This window comes from Molossus molossus, unplaced genomic scaffold (assembly GCF_014108415.1).
Source record: "Molossus molossus isolate mMolMol1 unplaced genomic scaffold, mMolMol1.p scaffold_m16_p_6, whole genome shotgun sequence".
Taxonomy (NCBI): domain Eukaryota; kingdom Metazoa; phylum Chordata; class Mammalia; order Chiroptera; family Molossidae; genus Molossus; species Molossus molossus.
In genome coordinates this window covers 37,174,906-37,188,845 of record NW_023425399.1, presented here as the reverse complement: position 1 = coordinate 37,188,845, position 13,940 = coordinate 37,174,906, and the positions used below count along the sequence as shown (strand labels likewise).

Here is a 13,940-nt window from a genome sequence, read left to right as displayed (position 1 = left end):
GGAGAGAGAGAGAGAAGAGAAAGAAACATCAATGTGAGAGAAACACACTGACTGGTTGCCTCCCATTCGACCAGACCAGGGCTGGGACGAACCGCAACCAAGGTAACATGCCCTTGACTGGAATCAAACCCACAACTCAATGGTTCATGCCTGATGCTCTAACTGCTGAGCAACCGGCCAGGGCAAGGTAACAATATTTTGCAATGAAATCTGCAAAATAAAAAAGTACTAGTCCTTGAACCCATGCTCTCACTATGCCAATTAGGGCTTCAAAGTGATTAATCACTTAATTAGAAAAAGAATGTGATCTGCATTTAGTTCTATCTTACATTAAAAAAAAAAAAAAAATACAGTGGTTCTCCAATCACCAGCTGAAAGTACTGATAAATTACATTGTCAAGGATCAGAAAAGGAAAGACAACTTACACAAGATTACATTATTTTAGAGTAAGAATCTCACCCTGGCTGGTTTGGTTCCGAGGTTAGAGCACTCACTGACCCTCGGATAGAAGGGTCTCAGGTTCAATTCTCAGTCAAGGGCATGTACCTGGGTTGGAGGTTTGATTCTGGTCCTCATCAGGGTCATGCTAGAGACAACCAATGGATATGTCTCTCTCACATGATGTTTCTCTCTCTCTCTCCCTCCCTCCCCTCCACTCCATTTATAAAGCTAAATAAATGAGAATCTCAACGGTCAGAAAGACACATTAGAAAACCTTGTTCAATTACCACCCAGTAAAGAAAGTGCTTTTACTAAGTTTGACTGATTTTCATCCAAAATCTTTCTAAACACTTCCGATGGAAAAAAGAAAAAACTACTATGTCAGAGTTCTTTCCATTCAGAAGCAACTAATAGTGCTTATATGTTTTTTTTTTTACTCCAATAGAATCATTAATACAAGAGAATTATAAAATTTGGAAAATCTCTGTTATTTTCATATGGCAGACACAATCTCAAATCAAGTTTGATGACTACCTCTTTATTGAGGTAGTCTAGATTCTTGAAACACTGAATATACCTGAATCCTGTCTCTAGGGAACAATTAGCAATCTGAAATCCATGGCTTTCCCTAGAGATAAACCACACTAAACTTCACAATTACCAAACCTCCAAAGGCACATATATCTTCTGCCATGGCATGCACATTTCATGGAGCTCTATTATATATGTTTTAGTACTTGTTTCATCAGTAATCTTCAACTTGGTTCCAAATCCAAGACTTAGGTAAATAGTAAATTGTATTTTAATCCTTGTTTTGAATACTTACATGAAAATTCAATAACTATTTCAGAAAAGAAGACAAAGATTTTATGAAGATTCTTTCATATACAGGACAATGAGAGAGGGGAAAAAGAAAAAAAAAGGAAAAGGGGTTGGCTTTGGCTGCTACTAGTCTGTAACCTATCTCAAAGTATCTGTCTACAATGACCAAAATGTATTTAAGTAAAATCCATATTTATTAGTATTATTAATGTAATGCATTAAAAAGAAAACTGGTAGAATCTGTGGTGAAATTACAGTCTTAAAATACACAGTAAGAACTTCTCATCTTTTGGTCTCCACGCCAAGTCATGTTTATATATATAAAAAGATGTGTGGGTTCTTTTCCATTTCTGATACATTATTTTAAAAACAAGTTTAAATAGAAGGACAATTTACACAGCACTTAATAGTACACACCACAATGCACAACAAAACTTATTAATGGGTTGTTAAAATAATATTGGAAAGCACTTAAAAAGACTAAGAGTGAAATAAAAGCAGAGGGCAAACAAAGCTATGGAGTGAATCTTGCATTCTTCATTTTAGAAGTTAACCTTACTTCACAAATGCTTGACTAAACCAGTGCTCACACCTTCACACAGAATATCATTACACAAACCTTTTTCAATGGTACAGTAAATGCCAATTATTCTCAAAATTTTTATGTTATTTAGCCTATTAGCTTAATTCTTCCATGAGAAAACAAATTCTTTGTAGCCAAGTTCTTTTTTGAAGCAAACTGACTACACCTCAGCAGTAAAGGGCTTCAAAATGATATAATATTAAAATAATTTCTTACAGTTGCTTTACGTATCAAGAGACAATAATGCCAAAGTAAATGCACTCAGAATGGCAATACTTTAAGATTTTTCAACACTTCAAAATATTACTATATAACAGGCATAAATTTTTACATTTACACTCATTTAACTTAAGCTGTTGACATTTAAGCTCACAGAAATTGAAGTCATGAAATTTAGTTACTAAATATTATCAATAATATACGATACTGATGAATACACATAACACTTGAATGCTCGTCTTTGTCTCAATTTACCTATGTGATAGTTCAGTTGTCTTTATTGAAATTTATCACCAAGCTATCTAGTTTTTAAAACTTATTAAAATCTACCTTATATTACAGAGATGTAAAGCATTTGTTACCTACATTAAAAAGCATCTGGCTACATATTGCCACCAGCACTGTATGAGGGTTCCAGTGTCTCTATATCCTCACCAAAACTTGTTTTTATGTCTTTTTGATTCCAGCCACCTTAGTGGATGTGAAATGGTATCTCACTGTGATTTTGATTTGTATTTCTCTAATGGCTAATAACGTTGAGTTGTGTTTCATGTGCCTCATAGCCATTTGTATACCTTCTTTAGAGAAATGTCTATTCAGATCCTTTGCCCTGTGCACATGTTATTTTAACCTAAAAAATAGTATGAAATGTTTTAAAGCTTAATAAGTAAATACCATGTTGAGGATGGTAACCTGACTTAATTTGTAACCCTGTCACTTTCAATGAATCTTTAAAATACAATAAAGAAAAGGTAGGAAGAAAGGAAATAATGCATATATATATCATCAGGCAAATAATTCATCATTTGTTCAAGTCACACAGCAAATATTTCCTGAATATCTACTGTGCATCAAGCACAATGCTAGATGCCAGGAATATAAAGAAGAATTGAAACAACACCATTCCTATTTTCATGGTAATTACAATCTTACAAGGATATTGGCCATGATCAGATAATCCTAAAATTGAGTACATAAAAATAAATTGATATAAATGTTCTATGAAAAGGAACATAGCTCTATGAAAGCATATAACAAAGGAATCTGTTTCAGAGTAAGAGTGCACGGAAGACTTCAGAGAGAATAGAAGAACTATAAACTGAGAACTGAAAGCTGAGAAAAATCAGGAAGGTAGGAGAAGTAGTGAAAAAACTCAGAAAAAGACCCAGTAGTAGGAGGCAGCATAGTACATTTAAGAAAGAGAAAGGATAGTGTGGCTGGATGCACAGACCAAGAAAGGAAATGGTATAATAACAGGCCAAAGAAGAGAGGAACCAGATTAATTGTTCAAAGAAGTCAGAGTGGTCTCAGTTACTTGAGGCTAAATATCTTGTTTTTTTTATTAAATTAATTTTAAGATCATGTAAGAGGAGGGAAAAATCATTAACCACCCAAGATAAAAGATTTGTATCTAAAAAGGTGGGGTGTTTTGCTCTGAGTCTTCTGCTTCTGCAGATAATTTTACTTTTAAATTATAGTGTTGAAAACTGAGTATGAAAGTATAAAAAGGAATCAATTCAAATGATTAAATAAGAACCATTCCTTGCCAATATTTTTATCCCTACTGAGTTCCATCCTGTTTTAAATACCATTTTTCTAACTGTTCAGTCATTTTAATTTCAAATAACTCACTCTATCTGAAAACTGGTAAGAAGAAATCTAGCATTTCTGCCTTTTCTGTATAAATGTACTGCATGAAAGCAAAGTTGATTCAAAAAAATTTATTTACAGAAGTCCAACTAATAAATGAAGAATGAATGATAATATTAAAATAACACTATTTTATAACCTTAAAAAATAATTTATCTAAATTATTTAGGTGAAAAACTGATAGCAAACTTTGCAATGGATACATAGCCTGATAATACTTCAACTACTGATCAGTTTTATTAACACAGAGAGAAACAGACATTACATGCCTCCTAATATTATGCAAAAGTACAATAATCTATAAAGTATTCTTTTTTTTTTTTATCCTCACCCGAAGACATTTTTCCATTTTTTGTACAGATAGAGTGGGAGGGAGAGAGAGGAAGAGATAGAGAGAGAGAAACATCGATGTGAAAGGGACACATCGAGTGGCTGCCACCGCACGACCAACCAGGGCCGGGGACAAACTGCAACCGAAGTACGTGCCCTTAGCGGGAACCAAAACTGGGTCTCTCCGGCCCGCAGGCCGACGCTCTAACCGCTGAGCCAAACCGGCCAGGGCTATAAAGTATTCTTTTAAAAAAGTTAAATCCGCCCTGGCCGGTTTGGCTCAGCGGTTAGAGCGTCGCCCGGGTTCGGTTCCCGCTAAGGGCACGTACCTCGGTTGCAGTTTGTCCCCGGCCCTGGTCGGTTGTGTGGGTGGCAGCCACTCGATGTGTTCCTTTCGCGTCGATGTTTCTCTCTCTCTCTCTGTTCCTCTCTCTCCCTCCCACTCTACCTGAACAAAAGATGGAAAGGTGTCCTCGGGTGAGGATAAAAAAAAGAAAAAAAAAAGTTAAATCCAAGTCTGATCCAGCCTCTGTATTTACCAGCTCATAACAAACACAGGAAATAAACATGTTAAATGACACCACAAAGATGCAGTCAGCAAAATGTAAAAAATTCTATAAGACCAACGACATACTTTATTCATCAAATAAATTACAAAGCAGGGAAAGGACAGAGAAAAAATAAATTACAGATTAAAAGAGACTTAGGAAATATATCAATTAAAAGCTATATGTGGACCATTAGATTTTTTTTTTTTTAATCCTCACCGGAGGACATTCTTTCATTTTGTTGTTGTTGTTGTTGTTCAGATAGAGTGGGAGGGAGGGAGGGAGGGAGGGAGGGAGAGAAACATCAACATGAAAGGGACACATCGAGTAGCTGCCACCCGCACGACCCAACCAGGGCGGGGGACAAACTGCAACCAACCGAGGTACATGCCCTTAGCGGGAACTGAACCTGGGTCTCTCTGGACCGCAGGCCAATGCTCTAACCGCTGAGCCAAACTGGCCAAGGCGGATCATTAGATTTTGACTCAAGCAAACCAACTGTATAAAAAAAGCAAAACCCTTTATGACACAATGGGAAAAATATGAATGCTAATTGGATATTTAATTATATTAAAGAATTATTGATTTTTAGGTGTCATGATAGTATTGGGGTTATATTAAAACGACCAAAATGTGTCCCTATCTTTTAGAAATACATATATATATACATACTTACATATATTTACAGATTGATGTGATGTGCAAGAATTGCTTGAAAATTTTCTGGGAGAAAGGTACAGAGGGCTCTGGTCCAGATGAAATAAAACTGGTCACGTATTAACTGTTGAAACTGAGTAATGGATGCATAAAGCTTCAAATACACTCTATTTTTATATGTTTTTAAATGCTGATTTTAAAGTTTGAAAAAAAAATTAAAAATCAAGAATGCCCTCAGTAGACTGTAAACCTCTGAGGCATTCTTATTTAACACACTGATTGAGCCTACCTATGCATGAGCATTATTCAAGGTGCTAGAGACACAGTGTAATAAGAGAGACAAGTATTTTTAAATTCCTTACAACAAAGTACCCTACAAATAAAACAGAATTATGACATAATTGCTAATACAGAGGAAGAAGTAATTAGAAGCATATAATTCCAGAGATTTACTAATAGTATTTGATAAATATTAACATGAATAATAAACAAATGGAATTCTGTTTTGGCAGTTATCTCCCATTCTTTTCCACTTCTAATCCATAGCTTTCCAATACTATCAAAATAATAAGTCAAAATAAAAATACAGGATGTGGCAAACGTAGGTTTACAGTTGTTCATATGGAAAATATTAATAATACAAGAATAAACTGTTTTGCATACTCACAACTGTAAACCTACTTTTGTCCCACCCTGTATTAAATACTTTCTCCTTTCTACACAAACATTGATTTTATATGTTTGGAAAGTCAAAATATGACTAACACATTCAGGATCTTGTTAGGGAACAACAATGTCAGACGTTACTCAGTGTATCTTATCTGATCTAGGGGACACATTTTGGTGTATAGTATCTCTAAAAACATCTAACATTAGGTCTTAAAATCCCAATTCAAACCTACACTATTAAATGCTGAACGTTCAAATAAAAGCAGCCAACATAAAGGCCAAGGCTCTATGCAGAGGTGAGCTAACCCAACATTGGGCAATGCAGCCTAGGTATCACTACTACTTTGTTAATTGTTGTGGCAGCAACAGGAATCTATCCCTATATCTCAGGAAGCAATTTAAAAGAAAAAAAAAAGAATACCATGTACTGCATCCTTAGAAAACTGACCAGCTAAAACCATGACCAAGAAAGAAACCCAGATGAATGAAGCACTTGAAAAAGAGAGGTTTAGCAGCATAAAAAGTGAAGCTGAAGTATTCAATATCAATGTCTCAGAAACAAAAGAAGAAATAACTGATACCCAAACATTAAGAGGCACATAGCTCTAGGTCAGACAAGGCCCATAATCCCATCCTTTTGATCTCTAGCTCTGTATTCTTTTCATTACACAGCACTACCTACTCTTTCAATAATCTTAATTAGATCATTATTAAAACAACTTGTGTTTAGTTAAGACACTGGACAAACAGGTCAGATGTGTACATCTCAATCAGCTAATGACCCCATTAGAACTCGGGGGTAAACCCACTACCCCACTTGCCCAGGGGCACATGTTTCCAGGCAGAGAAAGGTCTAAAAGAACCCACATGATTTGCTTTCCCAGAAAAAATTCTGTTTAAAGCCCAAAATTCTCAGATAAATGTGTTTTCTTCACAGATACTAAAGTTCATTTGGCTGCTATTTTCCACAGATTTTATCCATGCTAATCTTCTTGTTCTGGGCCATAATACCCTGGATAGTTCCATCAAAGACCACATCCTGTGAAATCAGCATGTTCCAAATCCCTTTCTTTCTTAACTGTTAAGTATCCTAAAAATCACCCTATTTCTTCTAAACTTGACATTCAGAACATAAACACTAATAAATGTTAACTCAGAGATAAACACATTAAACATACATTAAATTTATTATGTTGTTTCTTAGAATTTTCTTCTATGAACCTTTATAATATTTTAAATTTCGCTTACATTCTAATATATGTATTTTCCTTCAAATAATCCTGACTCTCATTAAATCATAACAAGTTTGAGAGTAAATTTGTCATACAAACACTTTATATGTACACATAATACCAGACCACACAAAATATATACTCATCTCTAGAATTATGTGAAATATTATTTGGTTTTTCTCTATTCTTTTTGATGCACCGTCTTTGAACGATAAAAAATCCAATAGAAATAAACCAATTCAAAACAAACTCTAAGGTCCACACCACCAAAGCAGCAATCTCTAATGCCATTTGTTCTAAAAACTACTGCAAAGTAGTTTATTAAAAGTACCTATAAAAGAGTACCATAATATAACTGTGGTGTATTTCAGAATGTTTAGGATTAGAATAAAAATAAATAAGTAAAGAAATAATTTTCTAAGTTAAAATAATACATAATAGATTGCTAAAAACAACTAATTACAACCAGCAATGATTTCAAGTAGCAAAAAAAAAATGGCAACAGACCTGAAAAATATTCTGAGAAACTTACCATCATTTTGGCTCTTGCCCTTTACCTCCTCCTTCCACGATAGGATAGTGATCAGGGGAACATAATCCCTCATGTATTCTTTGCGTCTTTCCTCTAGGGTCATCTTCAATAAGCGCTCTTGCAAAATAAAAGCAGAATTTCCATTTGTACTTAACTTTTGAAATCAGAGATTATTTTATAATTTAAATATTAACCATGTTAAACCACCAAAAAAAAAACACCAATGTGGGCTTGAGAAACACCAAAATGCAAATCTAATGCTCTATATAAGTATTAAAAGGTGTCAAATTAATACTATATTAACAGGGGTTAACAAGGAAATTCTTTCAGTCAACATTTTTGACAGTCTACTGTGTATCAGGTGATATGTTTATACATTGCAACAACAAAGGAGATCCTTGAGAAGTTCACAAGACAAAAGAGGAAATGAATAAGAGACAAAATAACAGCTACATAAATAAAACACTAAATCCTAAAGCAGGTATGTAAAATACTAAGAGCACAAGAAAAGCAGCCACCAAGATATTTTAATTTGAAGATGCCATCAACAATAAAAGTGCACTTTTAACTTAACACCTTTGTGGAAGTGTAAAGAATACTTTAAATATACATCTCATCTTGATTATAAGATTAAAATATTTTTAAATGCATCTTAGAATTGTTAATAATTGGTGTCATTTATAAAAAATTCACTGTGTGCCAGGTACTTCACATGTATAATTTTATTGAAATAATCTTCCCCAAAACTCAGCAAATAGATAGTTTTAGTATCCTTATTTTGCAGATAGGGAAATAAATCACATCAAAATTCAGTAGCATATACAAAGAGAGCTTTCCATGAAAATCCAGTCAGATATCTCGATTAGAAACTATAGCCTATACAATTAGCCACTATACTGTAGTACCTTCTTAAGAAAAGTTCCCCAAAAGAGGTATTGTGTATGCTCGTTCCTAACAGGTAGAATTTTGCCATGAAGACTTAAGAAGTAAGGATATTTCAGACTAATAGAGCAATGTAAACACAGATAATGAGATACAAATATTTTAATGAAGCTGTAAAATATGCTATGAAAAGGGAAGTAGCCACAGAAGTGAAAAGGAGCTTGAAACAGAAGTTAAAACATAAAATGTATAGGAACTTGTACACCATACAGTTTGACCTTTATCCAGTAATGTATAACACTAATATTCAAAGTTGATCATGAACATCCCAGAAGGCATATAAAATGACCCACTAGGATATAAGGGGAAAGTTTATAAAATTATATTTATATTTTTAATCTGAAAAATAAGATATTAAAAATTACTAATATTCAATATATAAACTGACACAGGCATCCTCATTAATTCTGTATGTCAGCTCTCGTCTATTACATACTTTACCAAAGATTGTATTCTCACTCTCAAGTTCTCTCTCAGTATATTATAAGGTATTTAAGTTTGGGTGAATGGATTTAAAGATAGTACATAGTTTTAGGTAAACTAACACTCACAAAATAATCAATTTAAAAGACCCCTCCAGAGACATAAACTTCAGAAAGTATTAATGTAAGCAAAAGTGAACAAGAAATGGAGCCAATATTTCTTCCACCCCCACCCCCTAGAACTGGCTTTTCTTCAGCCACAGAAACAGACAGAACAACAACAAAAAGCCATGTTTTAATCCAATGTGATATATTCAAATCACAATACTACAATACTCAAGGGTTAACACCATACTAAAATCAAGATGCATACAAGGCATTCAAGTTGAAATCAAGAATCTGGAACTCATGGGTGAGGTCTTGCCCAGAGATTTTTTAAAGTATAACCTAAACTTCTGGTCCTATACTTCTGGCCCTATAGGAAGTTCACAAGGAAGGGTAAAGGAGGAGACCAAATCTCAAAAAACAACATTTAGGGAGTGGACACAAAGAAGGGAAAAATGAAATAACACTTAGATGTCACTGGGGACACAAAGTTAATCAAGGTCCCAGTGATGTGGAAACCAGCAGAAAGAAGAGTTTTAATATGTAGAAGAGGAGAGATATTACCAATTGCTTCAAGAAGATCAAGAAGAATAAAAATTAAGAAGTTATTGGTTTTATCAATTGGGTCATCAAAAGCACTGAATAGGGAGCAAAGTGGTTAACAAAATTGTATGGGTTCTCATTCCAAATCTGGCAAATCTATGTGATCTTGGATTACTTAAGGTTGTTATGTCTCAGTTTCATTTAAAGATAGGTTGGTAGGAACTATTATCAACTTATAGATGAGGCAACTAAAACAAAGAAGTTAAATAATTTGCCTAAGATTCTACAGATAGTAAGCAGTACAACAAGGATTCAAATCCATGCAAATGGTGTCCAATGCTCTTGATCCTAGAATATACTACCTCAGAGGGTAGTTGTAATTAAATGAGATCCCATGTAAAGTACCTAGAAAGTGCTGAGCAGGACTTAAATCGTAACTATTTTATACTAGTACCATCACTACTGTTATTACTGAATGACTTCAGAAACATTCGTTTTATTAGAGTGTAACTAAGATCCAGGAGGCTATGAGAAACTGACATAAAGAAAGTGAGAACAGCAAACTCCAAGGTGAAGCCCTGTGGAAGGCTACTTTAGGGTAGAAGTGATTTGAGCATTCTTATAGGCTGAGGAGAGAGGAACCTGAAAACACTCAGAAACTAAACATACCCAAAAGGGAATAAATGATATCACAAGATCTCAAAGAATTCAGAAGATGAGATAAATAGCACAAACTGAGAGGTTATTCTTAGAAACTCAGAAGAAAAGTGCTTTCTTTAAGCTAGAGAAACAAACCTGAAAAGACAAAGGACCTTTGAAGAAACAGACAAATAAGACCATGCAGTTGTTCATGTTATGACATGTATTTTTTCTCCATGAATTAAAAGGCAGTATCTGGCAGTTCTATGGAGCAAAACCATGCCTTTCCCCACCCCCTTCTTTCCCAGGGCACCATGCTCTCTCATTCTCATTCTCTCTTTCCCTCTCCTCCTCTCCCTCTATCTCTATTCAAATCTCTCCTCCCCATTTTGTCTCCAAAGGCACAATATATGTCTCTCTATCTCAGTATCACACAAACGAGGAAAAGGGATGACTAGCACTTACCAAAGCACTACTAAAAAAAACTCAGATCACTAATATGGAATTATTGCAACATCAATGATCAGGTTGAAATATATGAAGTAACTATAGTTTTAATAAATGTCATAAGATTCAAATGGGAATGCAAACTGGCCTCTGTCACTACATTTATTTAAAAGTTTAGGTGTGGTCACTTAGAACCAAACAAGACCAATAATAAGACAATAAGGTAAAATAATGAGATCATTTAAGTTTCAGTACTTGAAATGATAATACACACTAAGTAGTTTTGAATTAGGGCTGAAAATACTAGATCAATAACATCTAATTAACATATGTGGACTCGAGAACTCTTTATTTGTTTAAACAATAAGACATACTGAGTGCTACATACATATACTATACAGTTTATTTGGTATTACACAAAACTTTTCCTTAAAGAATGCTTCACCTTTGCAATAAATCCTTTATTTGTTAACCAAGCATATAAGTAGGCAGACCTACTTACTAGATGGTATACTGAGTTAAAATGTTTATACAATGCCTTGAAATTTCAATGAGATGCATATTTAGATTTAAATAACACTTGCAAAAATATGATGTCATCCTCTCCAGTGCAATAAAAGGAAAAAGGTCATGAATTCCATCAGCTTCTTTAATACTAGCTACTGTGCTGAAAATCCTTAGCTCCTTCTTGATGATATATATATTTTCTAAAAATATTAACTATTCCAAACATAGGCATCCTGATAAGACATAGACATATATTAAAGTCTTCAAGTCTCAATAACTTTTCTCTTTAACATTAAACTTCAGCCAAAATAGGTAAGTTTAGGACAAGAGAAATGTATTTTGTTAAATGCCTTCCTTAATTGTGCATTTGCTCTTTTATTTAAAAAATATTAATTTAGTTATATTTCCCCTATTATTAGAAGCAAAAAAAAAATATGTAAGACATTGAAGATTTTAAAATGCCTGCTTATCACAGTTCAACTGTGTAAGATGTTAAATGAAAGAAGCATTGTAACATCGTTACTCAGGAACATTATCTATTATGGCAGAAAAAAAAAACAGTTCTTAAGTAACCACTATAATTTCATCAATCATTCATGTATTAAAATCAATCTCCATGTCACTATTTCTCCTTCATTATCATCAATAATACAAAGCTAACATTTCAAGATCATCAATAAATATGAGCATAAATTATTTTTAAATGCTTACAAGGTAAATCCTTGTTGAAAGTAAACTGCTACTGCAAAAAAACAAAAAGTTATTTCACACTACTTTCTATATCAGACTATTATTTTCAACAAAATTTGCTGTGACACAAATATTAGTTCTATGTATAACTATAATCATTAAAACATAATTAAATGACATGCAACCTACTCTTTCAATATTTTAAAGACCATTTTAATCAGTTATTCAGTTATTACATTAAATCTTCCCAGTTGTTAATTATTTTTAAAAATTCCTTCTCATCCCTTTCCTTGTACATTTTTTAAAGTAGCTCCTATAGAGAGGATTCTTTTTCCATATTTAATTTATTTTCCACTATTTGCCTACTTGTTTACAAAGGCCAGGACTTGCAATAAAAATCTACAGGTTCTGGAGAGCTATTATCAAGGAAATCAACTTTCAACCTAGTCACTCCTTCATCCTTCTTCTATAAAGATGGGATACTTAGGAGAGATTTGTACTACCCTCACTGGACCTCAAGCCATACACAAGCTTAGTATATCTTAAATAGCAATGCGAGTAGTTTTTGTTCCATTTATGTAAAAAAGCTAAAGAAGAAAAAGGAGTGAAAGAAGAAAGAAAAAAAACCCAGAGTCAAATTTTATCTTAGAATATTATCTAACTATAATGCCAGAGAGAGAAGAGAAAAGAGGGTTGGATCACACACTTCTGAGTCTTACAGAAAATCAGTGCCACTTTCACTAATTTGGTTAAGCCTAGGAATGCACAAAAGTCGGGTGGGTTCATTAAGAGAGAGAGTGACATGAGTCTCACAAGCTTACTCTGAGCAACTTCAGACTATGAATGGGGATGGAATGTTGAGAAACACTGCAGAGAGAAAAGCCCATTTAGATTTCTCTGAAGGCACCTATCCTCACGGACAAGACGCTTGTTTTAGGTTTCCCCTAGAGTTCCATGTTTCAAGTCACACTGCGGAGCAAAAGTGGGGGACCAAGAGAAGGGTAAACACCCGAAGATGGGGACAGACTGCATGCTGGAGGAGTGGGGGGACAGAGGCTAAAAGTGAATGAATGAGGGGCGGCGGGGCGCCCAGGCGTGTCAGCTGCTGCGGGTGTGTCCGCAGGCAGGCATGTGTCCCTGGGACACGCTGGCCAGGCGAGCGAAAGTCCCAGCAGGAGTACGGAGACCAGGCGGGGAGACAGAGAAGTTGTGCGGGGCCCGGAGACTGCACGCGAGTGTCCACGCCACGAGTGAGGCTAAAGCAGCCCCGCCCGGGGAGGTGACCCGACGCGGCGGGCGGCAGAGAGGGGCGTGCGCCCACACGTGCGCGAGCTGCAGGTACCTACCCGGGGGCGGCGCGTGCACGCCGGTGGGAGCGCGCGTGTGCGCGCGTGTACACACGGACACACGAGGGAGGCAGCACTGGTCGAGCGGTCTCGAGGCGGGAGCTGGTGCGGGGGGCGCCGCGGCACACACAGCCCGAACCCCACCCCCACCCCACATTCACCCCCCACCCGCACCCCCGGGACTCGACAGGCCGGTTACCTTTCTCCTCTCTCCACACCTTTTTCTTCTTGTTGCTGGGGTACATGTTGCCGTGGGGGTGGCTGGCTTTAAGCTGCAAGTTCCCCAGGCTCACGGGCAAACAGGGAGGTGTGGAGTGGGAGGGGTAGGAGGGGGCACTCGGGAGGGAAAAAGTCAAAAAGGCTCCGCGTCCCACGCTGTTCGCAGCTCTCCAGTCGCCACCCTCCTCCCTCAGCCCGCGCTCGGCTTCGGCTCCCACCCGCCTCAGCCCCGCGGACGCCGCCACAGCAGCACCTCAGAGCCTGTCAACTAGGTCACGCCTCGCGCTAACCTAACACCCGCGCAGGCCCCGCCTCCCAGCCGCTAGCCATCGCCGCCTCCCATTGGCTGCACTGCCCGCCGCTCTCCGCGTTCCAGCCACCGCGCGCCCCAACTTC

At 36.3% G+C, this 13,940-nt stretch overlaps 1 protein-coding gene across 1 annotated transcript in view; it reads right to left on the bottom strand.

Moving 5' to 3' along the window:
* Positions 1-13,661, bottom strand: part of MACROD2 (mono-ADP ribosylhydrolase 2) — a 2,341,201-nt gene extending 2,327,540 nt beyond the window's left edge. The window contains exons 1-2 of the mRNA XM_036245484.1: positions 13,525-13,661; positions 7,685-7,801 (exon numbers count right to left, since the gene is read on the bottom strand). Of these exons, the coding sequence (XP_036101377.1) occupies positions 7,685-7,801; positions 13,525-13,570 (163 nt within the window). The 5' untranslated portion in view covers positions 13,571-13,661. The remainder of the gene's footprint in view (positions 1-7,684; positions 7,802-13,524) is intronic.
* Positions 13,662-13,940: the final 279 nt, after the last annotated feature.